Genomic DNA, 14102 nt, shown 5'->3' with positions numbered 1-14102 from the left:
CAAACAAAAGTAAAAGAAAAAATAACAGTACAAATAGAAAAATAAAAATAAACCACACTATAACCCTCTTGTCGTGCAACACAGTAGATGATGTGCATAAACAATATATGATGTGCATTCATTTTACATTTGAGCATATAAACAGGTCAGTATGGAAAGTTGAGATTGACAGCATGGTGCATTAGGTTAAATAAATAACAATAATAAAAGAAAAGAAAAATTAGGAACGAGAAAAGGGAAAATATAATCAACTGAATAGACTTGGGGGTGGCACACTCTTCAAACTTGTAGTTTTATGTCAAGAAAGAGGTGGATGCTAGTGCTATATCAGCTAGTCCTATATGTACTCATCTGGAAGGTACAGACTAAAAGTGTAAGATGAACAACCATTCATTCTACAGTAAAGTTTCAGTTATTTGACATGCTCTAAGAATGACAACCAAATGTTTGAAAGTTTGATCACTAAACATCGAAGACTATATTTAATGTTTTCTAATTTAACAAAATAACATTAAGATTAGTTGAATTAAATAATAGACACACATTAAACTGAATGATAAGAGATGGAAATTAAGTGTTTGTTGATAATAAATTATAAAAGGCAGTCAATGTGAATGAAATGTATAGCTGTATGGTTCTGTAATATATAGATAAAATACTTATTTTGTACAGTGAAAAGGATGATTTTGCTTAAAATATGAAAAAGGGCACTTTTGGTGATGGATTGTCATATAAATACTAATAAGTTTTGCAAATGTAGCAATTGCTTGTAAACTCTGCATCAAACCATATAAAAAAACCCTGTAAAATAGTATATATTTTCTCCAAAACAGCCGAAGAGTGCAGAACAGAGAGAGAAGGTTCGGAAAGCCAGTACAGAAGGCATTGCTATCCAGGGTCAGCAGGGAGCAAGACTACTTCCTGAGCAGCTCATCTCTGAAGCCTTCATCCTTAGTGACCTTTTTGACCTTGGAGAACTAGCCGCCCTCGAGCTGCTGCTGGCAGGTACACACTCTCAACATACACCTCAGGACCGTTGAAATTCACATTGCTCTTTTGGTGTCAATGCAGCGAAGTGTCTTTTTAAATAATGGGATTTTCATGTGCATTTTTAGGAGAGCATCAGCAACCTCATTTCCCCGGCCTGACCCGAGGCCTGGTAGCTGTGCTCCTTTACTGGGATGGTAAACGCTGCGTGGCCAACTCTCTCCGCTCACTTATCCAGTCCAGACATGGGAAGACTTTCACTCTTGACTTGAGGTTTGCTTTTTTGCTTTTTTTTTCTCGTACTTCCTTTTTAAGGCATGTTTTGTCTAAGGGTTTGGCAGGTTGTTGTATGCACCGCAAAACGACTCCTAGGGTTGTAGAAATGCTGGTTCTTTGAATCTGATTTATTAAAAACCACATTTAAAGCAATGTATCCGCTTGTTAAGTCTGATGTCACCTGAAACAGCTTCTGAATTAAAGCGCTTTTACCAACAAATGGTAAAAATAAACGTTTACAAAGTGATGTAATACTTTCGAAATTTATGATCGCAATATATATATAACCATGTCTAATATCAGTTGGCAAGAAAGTGACTCATTTTTGTAATAAATTGTAAAAAAATTGATGTCTGTGATGCAGATGTCCAGAGACACCATGTGTACACCATGCTTTTATTTTAAAATATCACTTTAATCTGTCATTTGACTAAAAAGTATCTCATAAACGATTGGTGGCTTGGACCTGGAAACAGTATTTCATACCTCACGACTTAACAAGTGGATAGTAATCTAGAGCCCACATCTGTCATATTTGAGGTCATCTATGTATTCTCATGAATGCTTAAAAACATTTGCATTTTTTATTGTTTGTATTTGAGTTGACTTTTTTTTTGTCAACCAAATAATTATTAATTATTATAAATAATATTATCCTGGTGCCATCAATTGAAAAATCTATAGGATTTACCTTTTTGGATATTTGCAAAAGCTTGTGATTTATACGTGTTGTGCTCAACAGAATATATAAGTAACAGTAATTCACTGATTAGTCTCTACTGAAAAAAGTTATTATTCCCATCACTGCATATTGTACAGCAAACAATACATGATGTGATGTTCTTCAAGTTTGTGGTTTTACTTTAAAAGGGCTTGTGTGCTTCTAGAGTTTTCTATAGGCACTTTTTGACAAACAGCTTTTTCAAGATTTGCCTGAAATGTCAGAGTAAAACATTTTGAGCTATTTTGAACCATTTGTCATTTTTTTCCATCCCTGTAGTCCTGAATTGGTAAATCTCACCACACGGTTCACAGATGAGCTGATGGCCCAGGGTTTGACCAAGCAAATACTGAACCTGATCTCTGACGTCAGCGTGACCCGTGAGTTTGAGAGGCTGCAGAAAGAGCGTGGCCTTGGCAATGAGAAACACAGGAAAGAGGTGAATCTCCTTTTATCAGCTGATGAGAACTACATAAGCAAATGGATAGTTTTATTAATATTCTTTTTTTATTATTAGGTATCTGACCTCATCAAAGAGTGCCGACAGTCTCTGGCAGAGTGTTTGTTTGCGTGGGCATGCCAGTCACCGCTAGGCAAAGATGACACGCTGGCTCTCATTGGGCATTTGGAGATGGTGACCGCTGAAGCTGACGGCTCTTTGGATAGTGTCAACCTTGCTTTGGTCATGGCATTGCTCTATTCCCTGGATGTTAGTTTTCTGGAGCAAGGAACAGAAGATAGAGAAGGTATTCATGCTTTCCTGTGACCATTACTGTATCTTTTATCTAAGTTCTTTTAAAGGTGTAGTTCATCCAAAAGATTCAAACCCTTTAGAGTTTCTTCTGTTAAACACAAGAAGATGTTTTGAAGAATTCTGAAAAACTGTAACCATTGACTTCCATAGTCTTTGTTTTTTTCTACTATGGAAGTCAATGGTTACAGGTTTTCAGCTTTCTTCAAAATGTCATGCTTTTTTAGACTTTATTTTTATTTATTTTTTTTGGGAAGAAAGAAAATGATAAAGATAAAAAATTAAAAATACAATAACGTGAGCTTACATGAACAGTCACATTACCAAATACATATAAGGATCAGTTTACACTATGTAAACGCATACGCACAATCCATTTCTCCCAGTATTGCAGGTATTTGTCCATTTGTAGTTTTAATGAAAATTCATCCTCTCCATATTTCGAACATTTCCATTTTTGTAAAGGGTTCAAGTTGTAGCCACTTTGGAGCAAAATATCATGTTTTGTGTTCAACAGAATATAGAAACTTAAACAGGTTTTGAATCACTCAAGGTGGTGTGAATATTCATTTTTGTGTGAACTATCCCTTTATGTATGGCGCTTTGAGTAAAAAAAAAGGTTGTATAGTAGGAGTAGGTGACATTCTGTCTTCACAAAGATGTGATTTTGTATCGATTAGACCTGCTCCAGGCTTTGCCTCTGTTGACGGAGAAACAGTACGTGGCAGCAGTGCACAGTCGGCTGGTAGAGGGTCAAGGCTGGAAGCTTCCAGGACTGCAGGCAGCGGTGCAGCTGGCCTGGGCGCTGTCTCTGAGGGCCCTTTCACAACTTCCACAGGGTGCAGGTGGGTATACACTTTAACTGTTGACGTCAAAATACTATTTACTCTCATGACATGAACTTTTTGTTAACCTTTTTCAGCTTTAGTGGAGTTCACTGAAGCAGATGAGGCTCTGGCAGACCAGGCGCTGTTGGGAGGCGTCTTCCTCTTTCTGACGGAGGGCGTCCTGGGAAGTGATGGTTTCAGCCAAGAAGAATTTTACACCCGGCGGCTGCATTCTCTGATTACTGATTTCCTGGCACTCATGCCAATGAAGGTGTGAAAAGAAATACATGCATTTGAGCTATTTAATCATGTGCTGTACACATGAATGTATTGTTAGGCGTTTGGGCTTAAAAGATTTTTGTTATCTTGTTTTTGAAAAAAATTGTTAATGCTTGCAAAAGCTATGTTTATCTATACAGTAATACAGTGCAAAATGTGTAGTGTAATATACAGTCAAGCCTGAACTTTATTTATAAACCTGACTAATTCTTTTATTCAACCAGCAAGTTGAATTTGTTTGACTGGAAATGACACATGCTTCTGCTAAAAGATAATAAGACGATGTACAAGAGGCATTGTGGAAAAAAACAACAACCTATTGCTCAGCTTTTATTTACATCGAACACAACTGTAAGTCTGTATTTGTCTGGAATATGAATCATTTCAGGCTTGACTTTGTTTTTGAATATATATTCATACTTTAATTTTCGGTGTCACATGATCCTTTTGAAATAATTTTTTTTTTTTTTTGAACTTTATTTTTATACATTAAAACGTTTTACAGAAGAGAACATTCAGTGACAGCAGCGGTTATTAACAAAAAAAAAAAAAAAAGACAGTAGCCGCAGATGTAAATAAAAAAATTAAAAAATTACAAAAAAAAAACATACAATATTTTCAGTTTCAAAGGAGCTAGAAATACTATGTCCTATTCAGGTACAACGTAACAGGTGCCCATATTTGTTTAAAAATATCCAGTTTTAGTTGAAGTTGAGCAGTCATATACTCCATTCTATATATACAATCAAGTTTTTCTATCCACTGTACTATTGTTGGAGGGTGTGGCTTCATCCAATTTATTGTTATGGTCTTTCTTGCACTTAGTAAAAGTATATGTAGTATTTGAAATCATTTTTAAACGCTGATTTAGTGTTGTATAAAAATTTTCCTGTTTTTCCTCTGGTTTTGATGTTAAAAACAAGCTGTTTTGATGGAAAACATGGTGTTTTTTAGGATTTTCTGAAAAATAGAAAGTTCAATAGGACAGTACTATTTATATAAAACCAAAATCTTTGTCTTTACTGTCATGTTTGATTAAATAAATATGTCCTTATTTTGGTTATATCTAACAAAATCTTGTAGACCTCAGCGTTTTGAACAACAGTATATTTGGCCATGATTTTTAAAATGTGCTTGTATTTTGCTCATGAGTGTGTGCTAAGTGAGAAGTGTTTTCTGCAGGTGAAACAGTTGCGCAACCGTGCCGATGAAGATGCTCGTCTGATCCACATGGCTCTGCAGATGGGCAGCGAGCCGCCATCATCTCTTCGCAAGGACCTGGACCACCTCATGATCCTTGTGAGCATCCGTTTACATTTAACACACTACAGCCATAATTATTCGTTTTATTTAAATTCATACACCCATATATGCCAACACTGAAGGATTGTGTTATTTTTGAACTGATGTAATTAATGCAGTGATTTCTTTGTGCTCTTCTTTTTAGATTGGAGAATTTTACAGCAAAGATCCATTTGAACTTGAGCTGGCTTTAGAGTTTTGGTGTCCATCAGAGTCTCTTCAGCACACTTCACTCACTGGATCTTTTCTTGGAGTACCTCTCCAAAGACCCCCACATAAACAGGTGCATCAGCAAAAAACAAATGTCTGTTATCTATGCTAAATTATATTAAAACAGGACAAAATTCTTACCAGCTGATATTTTGATAATTGTGTCATTTTTAAATGATTGATGTATTGAATTAATTCATAGCCTGTGTCATTTAACAATTGCACGAAGCCAAATCATGATAACAGTTTTAGTTTTGATATATTATGCATGTCTAATTTAATATTTTGGGAAAAGGGCTTGTCCCTAAATGTACAGTTGAATATAAAATATTAGCCCTGCTGTGAAATTTTAGTTCTTTCTCAAATATTTCCCAAGTAATGTTTAACAGAGCAGAGGAAATTTTCAGTCTTTTTCTTTTAGTTAGACTAGAAAACAAAGTAAAAACAGCTAAGGCCAATATTAATAGCCCACTTAAGATTTTTTTTTCTTGACTTGTTACCAGGCAAACTACTGTTTATAAGTTTAAACTAAATTAACGTTAGCTTTAATTAACCTAGTTGAGCTTTAAATTGCACTTTAAATGGAACACTAGTATTTAGGGCTGCTCGATTATGGGGAAAAATCATTATCACGATTATTTTGGTCATAATTATAATCACGATTATTCAAAACGATTATCAGTTGTAGTCAAAATTACTCGCCCTCCTGTAAATTTATTATTTTTTAAAAATAAATATTTCCCAAATAATGTTTAACAGAGCAATGAATTTGTCGCAGTATTTCCTATAAAAAAAAATTTCTGGAGAAGGTCTTATTTGTTTTATTTTGGCTAGAACAAAAGCAGGCTTAAATATTTTTACAATTATTTTAAGATCAATATTATTAGTCCCCTTAAGCAATATATATTTTTGATTGTCTGCAGAAGAAACAACTGTTATACCATGACTTGCCTTATTACCCTAACTTGCCTAATTAACCTAATTAAGCCTTTAAATGTCACATTAAGCTAAATGCTTGTATCTGGAAAAATATCTAGACAAATATTATGTTCTGTCATCATAGCGAAGATAAAAGAAATCAGTTATTAAAAAATAGTTATTAAACCTATTATGTTTAGAAATGGGTTGAAAAAAAATCTGAAATTTTGCTCGTCAGTGTTTGGACTTAATAGTAGTGATTATTAAACCACACTGAACTGAGCTAAACGGAACAGAACTTAAACTTTGAAAAATTAACTACACTGTTTCAGTTTTACTATGATCTTTTATGTAAAGCTGCTTTGACAGAATCTACATTGTAAAAGCGCTATACAAATAAGGGTAAATTGGGTAAATTGAATTGAATTGGGTAAATTGAATTGAATTGAAAAAATCGCTACTAATTCAGGAGGGCTAATAAGTCTGACTTCAGCTGTATATACAGTTATTTTCCTCCTTGTAAATAAGGAAAGGGAAATAAATGCAATAGAATAAGAAATATGAAACAAACTGTTCTTTAAGCATCTTCCCTGTTGGAAAAAGCTTTAATTATAGCTACAAAAGTCCCTCAGTCAAGAGCAGTGAATGATTGTATCCTTTTGTTGCTTGATTAATGATTAAAACAGTCAACAGCAGGAATATTGCGCACTGTCACTTTAAGAGCAGTACAGTTCTGATTTATGGTTTCTCTTTCACATGTCTCAACTCGTTTGTTTATTACACAAATAAATAATATGAATAATCACTAAATACTGTGTTTTGACACAAATGTGCATGTATTTGACCATTAAAGCGCTCCCATTAAGATGACTTTAGATGTGTGCTTCTCATCTCTGAGGCTGAGCGCACACACACACACACACACACAACAGCATGAGATCTCTCACTCTAGCTTTTAAAAACATGAATGATTTGAATGTACAATAATGAATGATGCGCATCCCGTGCTGCAAAAGTTACATTACAGTACATGCTTTTAGTGATTTACACGTCAAACTGAGCTTTGCAGGGCAGCAAATGTGTTGGGGGCGGTATATGATGCAATAATCGTTTCAGTAGATTAATATATTTTTATAATATAGTTAGAAGCCAAAATTTAAATCAAACCGTAATTTCGATTAATTGCACAGCCCTACTAGTATCTAATAAATGACTAGTAAAATATTAAGAACTGTCTGTCATCATAGCAAAAAGACAACAAGTTGGTGATTAGAAATTAGGTATTAAAACTTGTGTTTAAAAATGTGTTGAAAATATCTGGGGAATATATTGAAAAAGAATTCAAATTTCTCAGGAGCTCTAATAATGTTATTGTAAATGACAGTACTATTTGAACTCCAACTCTTGTAATAAAACTTGTGATTTCAGTTTGTATTTATGTGTGTGTTACCTCAGGTGGTTCTCTCCAAGTTTGTGCGTCAGATGGGTGATCTGCTTCCTGCGACTCTTTACATCCCATACCTGCGAATGCTGAAAGGACTTGCAAATGGCCCTCAGTGCTCCCACTACTGCTTCAGTTTGCTTAAAACTAACGGCGCTCCACACGGTGGGTGCAACATCACCTCTGAAATGAGAATGGCTGAATGTAAATGTTGTTTGGGAGAGTTGTTTGTATTGCTTTGTAAGTTTGTTTATGATGGCTGTTTCAGGAGAGAACCGGCAGGCTGGAGTGTCAGGCAGTCTTGTGTCATGGGAACACTTTTTCCACTCTCTCATGCTGTACCATGAAAACCTGCGACGAGACGTGCCCAGTGCCGACAGCACACAATACCGTCATCTACCAATCAGAGGCATCACTCAGAGAGAGCTGGAAGGTCTCACTGCATTCCTCCAGCTGCTCACCACGATCATCACCTGGGTATAACACACTTCGAATCTGACACTCAGAAATTCTAATCAATATTGACTCCAGGGTGTCTGCACGGTCTTAAAGCTTTAAAATGTCTTTAATTTCAATTTTTTTATTAAATTCACTGAAATATGATTTTGAAGGTATTAAATACTTTTAAACAGGTGTTAATTTTCCTTTGTCCATGTAAATCTACCTAATTTGTACAACCTGAAATCTGAAATTTAATTCCTAATGGTCTTAGAAAGGTCTTAAAGTCTTAAATTTGGCTTGATGAAACCTGCAAAAACCCTGAACTCTGAAAGTAACTTGTGGATCAAATCTGAAAGCTGATACTCAAGTCCACTTCATATCACATGTGAGTGCAGTTATTGCTCTTGTCATGTTAGTGTTTTCTTATGTATTTCAGAGTGAGAATGCACGTCTGGCTCTTTGTGAGCACCCTCAGTGGACGCCTGTGGTGGTGATGCTGGGTTTGCTGCAGTGTAGTGTTCAGCCCGTCCTCAAAGCTCAAGTCCTTCATGTTCTCGCTGCTTTTGGCAAATCTCCCGAGATTGCAGCCTCCCTCTGGCAGTCTCTGGAGTACACACAGGTTAGCTGCAACACCAATATATATGATGCCAAACTGCAGTTCCATTTCAAATTTTTAAAGAGATTTGACAAGGTTATTTCACTTCAGTAATGTTTTCAACCTCAAGATCATCAAGGTTATTATGAAACCGCTCATTGTTGCATTTTGTCCCTCTCAGATCCTACAAACAGTGAAAATCCCTGGTCAGAGACAGGCTGCTGGGATCGAGGTGAGCTGGCTGTATTCTATCACTTATACTTGGTCTCAGGCCTCATCATTTTAATAGAAGAAACTCCTTATAATATTTGTAATTTAAATTTATTTTATCTTATTTATTTTAATTTATTATTATTTTATTTATTTAAGAAAAGCATCAGGTTTTCTTTGCTTGATTGTAGGGCTTTTATGGAGCCACTTTACCTTTACATGTTTACATCTACTATGTAGATAGTTAATCATTTAGCAAGAATGTAGTTAGTGTTTACATGGTTTTTGAATGTAAAAAAATCACTTTATAATACTAATATTTGTTGTCTTTGTAATATCCGTGACCCTGGACCACGAAACCACTCATAAGTGTCAATTTCTAAAAGCTGAGATTTAAACATCACATGAATTGTGATGTATTCATTGTCGTGATACAACTATTTGATCATCTGAGGGTTCCAGAAAATATTAATGCTGAGAAAGTCCTTTTTAAAGTGCTTTGCAATGCACAGTACTAACCAGAAATTGAGTTTTGATACATTTACAGTCAGGAATTTACTAAATAATTTAATGGAACAGGATCTTTAATTAGGTGGCACAGTGACTTAGTGGTTAGCACTGTCCCTTCACTGCAAGAAGGTCGCTGATTCGAGTCCCAGCTGAGCCAGTTGCCATTTCTGTGTGGAGTTTGCATGTTTTCCCCATGTTGGCGTGGGTTTCCTCCGGCTGCTCTGTTTTCCCCCACTGTCTAAAGACATGCACTGAAGGTGAATTGAATTAGCTAAATTGGCCATAGTATATGAGGGTGTCTGTGAATGTGACTGTATGGGTGTTTCCCAGTACTGGGTTGTGGCTGCAAGGGCATCCACTGCGTAAAACCTATTTTGGAATGGTTGGCAGTTCATTCTGCTGTGGTGACCTCTGAAATAGAGACTAAGCTGAAGGAAAATGACTGAATGAATGATCTTTAAAATCCATACAATGTATTTTTGTTGATTTGTCAAAAATAACCTGTGCAACCTAAGACTGGTTTGGTGGTTCAAGGTCTCATATGCACATTTACTGTGACATTAATTTCTTTTCTTTCTGAAGGTGGAGCTGAATGAGATTGAATCGAGCTGTGAGGAGTATCCACTCACACGGGCCTTTTGTCATCTGATCAGTACTCTGGTGGAGAGCGCACTTCCAGTCAATCTTGGAGCAGGACTGCGAGCTCCCGGCTTTCAACCTTATCTTGACTTCCTGCGTGACTCTGTGTTTCTGGCCTTCCCCACGCGAGCCTACCGTCGCTCAGCAGAAAAGGTTTGTCGTGGCCTGCTAAACTTAAATGGATAGTTCACCCAATAAATGTGAATCATTTGCAAAGCTGTTTGAGTTTCTTTCCTCTTTTGAACAAAAAAATAAGAGATATATTAAAGATTCCTGGAAAATTGGGAGCCATTAACTTCTGTAGTATTTTTCCTGCTATGGTTGTCAGTGGATACTGATTTCAATAATTCTTTAAAACATATATATGTTTGTTCACAGAGGACAGAAACTAGATAAAGGTCTCATACATGTTAAAACCACTTTGAGAGTAAGTATTTTTATGTGTGTGTGAACTATCCTATAACTGTAAACCTGTTCGTGGTATTGTATTTTTACATAATTATTTATTATTATTATTCTTTCTCTGTAGTGGGAGGTAGCTGAAGCAGTGCTAGAGGTTTTTCACAAACTTCTGCGAGAATATGAGCCCCAGCCTTCAGACTTCCTGCCGGAGATGGTGGAACTTCAAGGAGAGCAGGTGCCGGCCCATAAGCCCCCGGGGCACAGCCTGATGTTCCACCTTTTGAACGACTCACCCACCCTCTCTCTCTGCCTCAACCTACTGGAGGAGGGCGCCCGCCAGCTTGACACATACGCTCAATTCCCTGGTCTGTGACTCCAAAAATTCTCTGTTTGTAAACCTGTAACCATTGACTTCTATAGTATTAGTTTTTCATACTATGGTTGTCAATGGTTACAGGTTTTCAGCTTTCTTCAAAATTACTTATTTTGTGTTAATAGTGAGCCAATTGTCATTTTGAGTGAATCTCTTTAAGTAAGCAAGTACACAATAGTCTATGTTTGAGCATGGATAAGTCGAGTAAATAATAATATAATTTTAATTTTGGGTGAACTGTGTCTTTAAAGCCCTATCAGGAGATGTATTAATTTGCCCTATTGCAGGATGACAATGCTTTAAAGGTTTATCGGGCTTAAATCATGATAGATGGCTAAATTTGTGCAGACAAAGTGACCAGCTATTGAACTGAACAACATAGAATGTATTTACATACTGGCTCTCTGTAGGGTCAGATAGTGGCTGTCTTTAGAATAAATTGTGATCGTGGTTACTCAAGAGTTGCTTTTTTTTGGCTAGATCTTGTATTGACAATGGAAGCACCGCCAGTGTCTGACTCTGCAGCATCCACTGTCTAGTTCAGCACATCTCAGGTTTTCAGTGCGGTTCGGGTCAATTGCTGGTTAATTTATGTCTGCAAATTAAGCGTTTTTTACTTTTTGAGCCCATTAAATCTTGGCATTGTCATCCTGAATAATGGCAGTGGGATTCGCATTTCAACATGGTTGTTTAAGAAATAAAAAGCTACGATCTGCATTAATGATGCTGTGATATTTAAGGAAACAGATATGTAACAAACCAGAAACATAAATCACTCCAATACAGATCATAGACTTTTAAATATTAGCTTAGATAAGCCATGACTCAATGATGACCATCTAAATTGAAATACAAATTATCTAAATTTAGCAGATTTATAGTTAAATTCACATTTCCCAAATAATGATTTACAGAGCAAGAAATGTATCACAGTATTTCTTATAATATTTTTTCTTCTGGAGAAATTATTTGTTTTATCTTGGCCAGAATAAAAGATATTATTATAAAAGACAATATTATTAGCTCCCCCCCCCGCCCCAAGCAACATGTTCTTTCGATCGTCTACAAAACAAATCATCTTCATACAATGATTAGACTAATAAGCCTTACTTGCCTAATTAATAGGGGTTTAGATCATGGTTGATTTGTGATTCGTACAGATCACAACCTATGGTTCACACACGTGGCCCGCAGATTAATACATTTTTTTACTGGTAGATTAATCCTAAATTTGTAAAGATTACAGTGAGATCACCTCATGTCATTCAAATTACATGTATGAAAGGATTTAGGCTTTCCTGTAAAATATAATAATGACAGAAAAAGTCATGGTGGGTTATTATTCAGGATGTGGTGGTTTCATTAAAGCTGTTTTCTGTCACTACTCGTTTAGCCTGCATTAATGCATTCAGTGTAAGCTGCACGATTAATCATTAAAAAATCTTGATCTCAACACCCACGCAACATAAATTATAAATGATGGTGATTTGCGTATGTTTATTAATCCTTCGAATCGCTTCATACAAATCTGAAAACCAAAAATCAAGAGATTCAGTCTGTAGTGTTTTGAGTTAGTTATGAAGTTACAAACAGTCAAATAACAAACAAGTACTGAGATAACAGTTTATAGTTTAGATATACCCACTGATGTTTATGCTAAAGAATAAAATCACCGTCATATGCATTTAACAACGCTCAAGTTAAAGTTGTAGGCAGCAATTACATTATTTAACCAATAGGTGGCGACAACCAGCCATAAAAAATATGACCCATCCGATTTGAGACAAAAAAAAAAAAAAAAACAATGTGATCTGAACCATGAGATTTGGGATCCGTTGTACTACTACTAATTAAGCCTATAAATTGTACTTTAAGTTGAATATTATTATCATAAAAAATACCCAAGTCAAATTTTATGTACTGTCAACATGGCAAAAATAAAAGTAATCAGTTATTAGACATGAGTTATTACAACTATTATGTTGAATGACTGTTATGTAGAAATGTTGAAAAAAAATCTTACAGGGTGGCTAATAATTCTGACATCAACTGTATATGCAAGGACCCATACCACTTAATAATAATAAAAAGCTATTTAATATATGTAAACAAACCTATAGTATAACGCAGGGGTCACCAAACTTGTTCCTGGAGGGCCGGTGTCCTGCAGATTTTATCTCCAACCCTAATTAAACACACCTGAACAAGCTAATCAAGGTCTTAGGTATACGTGAAACATCCAGGCAGGTGTGGTGAGGCAGGTTGGAACGAAACCCTGCAGGACTGAGATTGGTGACCCCTGGTATAAAGGCTTGTTTCAGCTTTATTCAACATTTATATATGATTTATATGTTAAATAAATTCTGTTTTTTTAAAAGAAAGGAATAGAAAACATTACAATAGTATTATCCCACAAATATTACTGTTTTAATTGTATATTTAAATAAAACCCCGGTAAGCATAAGAGGCTTGAGTAGAGACCCTCTCATGTGATTGTATGCATTACACAGTAAATGAACAATATGAATAAATGAATCCTTTCAAAAACACAAACATAACGAAGTTGTTCTACAATTTTTAAGAGACTTTGCATTATCGGTGTGGTGAACAGTATATGCTGAAAATTAACATGCTATTAATTAAAGTTTGCTGTTAGAATGCTACCAGTTTTTATATTAGTTGTAACTGGTATTTAGTTTTTTTAGACCAAATGTTGATCCATTCCTAAATACTGAATCATTGTTCATTACGCTATTGTGGTTCTTTTGTTGTAGGCAAGAAGCAGTTAGAATCTGCAGTTCTGCACTGTCTGTGTTTGCTGGAGCTAGCCCTGCAGAAGGAGGTGACGTTCATGGATCTGCTGAGAGAAAGTCAAACATCACTTCTTGTGTCTCCTTTGGAGCAGCTCCTGCAGGGCGTCAGTGCTCAGAGCAGAAAGGCAGATCACATCACCAACATTGCTAGGTCTGCTTTTTTTTCCAGTAATGCTTTAAAGTAAGTCTGATTCAGGGCTGATTTCACACATTTGGCTTTTTACAGGTACCTGTATCACAGCAGCTCCAATCCTGATGCTGCGTTCCAGAGTGCAAAGATCCTGCGACGTATCACTCGCTACCCAAACATCCAGGCCAGACTGGTTGGAGACTTCACTCATGATCAGGTAAGGCATCTCACACTGTTTATGGAGAGAAAATCTATTAGTTTCATTTAATATAACAGA

At 35.9% G+C, this 14102-nt stretch overlaps 1 protein-coding gene across 4 annotated transcripts in view; it reads left to right on the top strand.

Moving 5' to 3' along the window:
• Positions 1-14102, top strand: part of nup205 (nucleoporin 205) — a 33490-nt gene that overhangs the window by 4223 nt on the left and 15165 nt on the right. For all 4 annotated transcript variants that reach the window (NM_001313687.1, XM_073929033.1, XM_073929034.1 and 1 more), the window contains 16 exon segments: positions 834-1005; positions 1116-1260; positions 2264-2423; positions 2502-2730; positions 3416-3580; positions 3658-3833; positions 5024-5140; positions 5289-5426; positions 7727-7877; positions 7981-8189; positions 8590-8772; positions 8930-8980; positions 10051-10260; positions 10637-10874; positions 13657-13846; positions 13922-14042. In NM_001313687.1, coding sequence (NP_001300616.1) covers positions 834-1005; positions 1116-1260; positions 2264-2423; positions 2502-2730; positions 3416-3580; positions 3658-3833; positions 5024-5140; positions 5289-5426; positions 7727-7877; positions 7981-8189; positions 8590-8772; positions 8930-8980; positions 10051-10260; positions 10637-10874; positions 13657-13846; positions 13922-14042 — 2655 coding nt within the window.

The sequence above is a fragment of the Danio rerio genome, chromosome 18 (genome assembly GCF_049306965.1).
Source record: "Danio rerio strain Tuebingen ecotype United States chromosome 18, GRCz12tu, whole genome shotgun sequence".
Classification (NCBI taxonomy): domain Eukaryota; kingdom Metazoa; phylum Chordata; class Actinopteri; order Cypriniformes; family Danionidae; genus Danio; species Danio rerio.
This window is presented reverse-complemented; position numbering and strand designations above follow the sequence as displayed.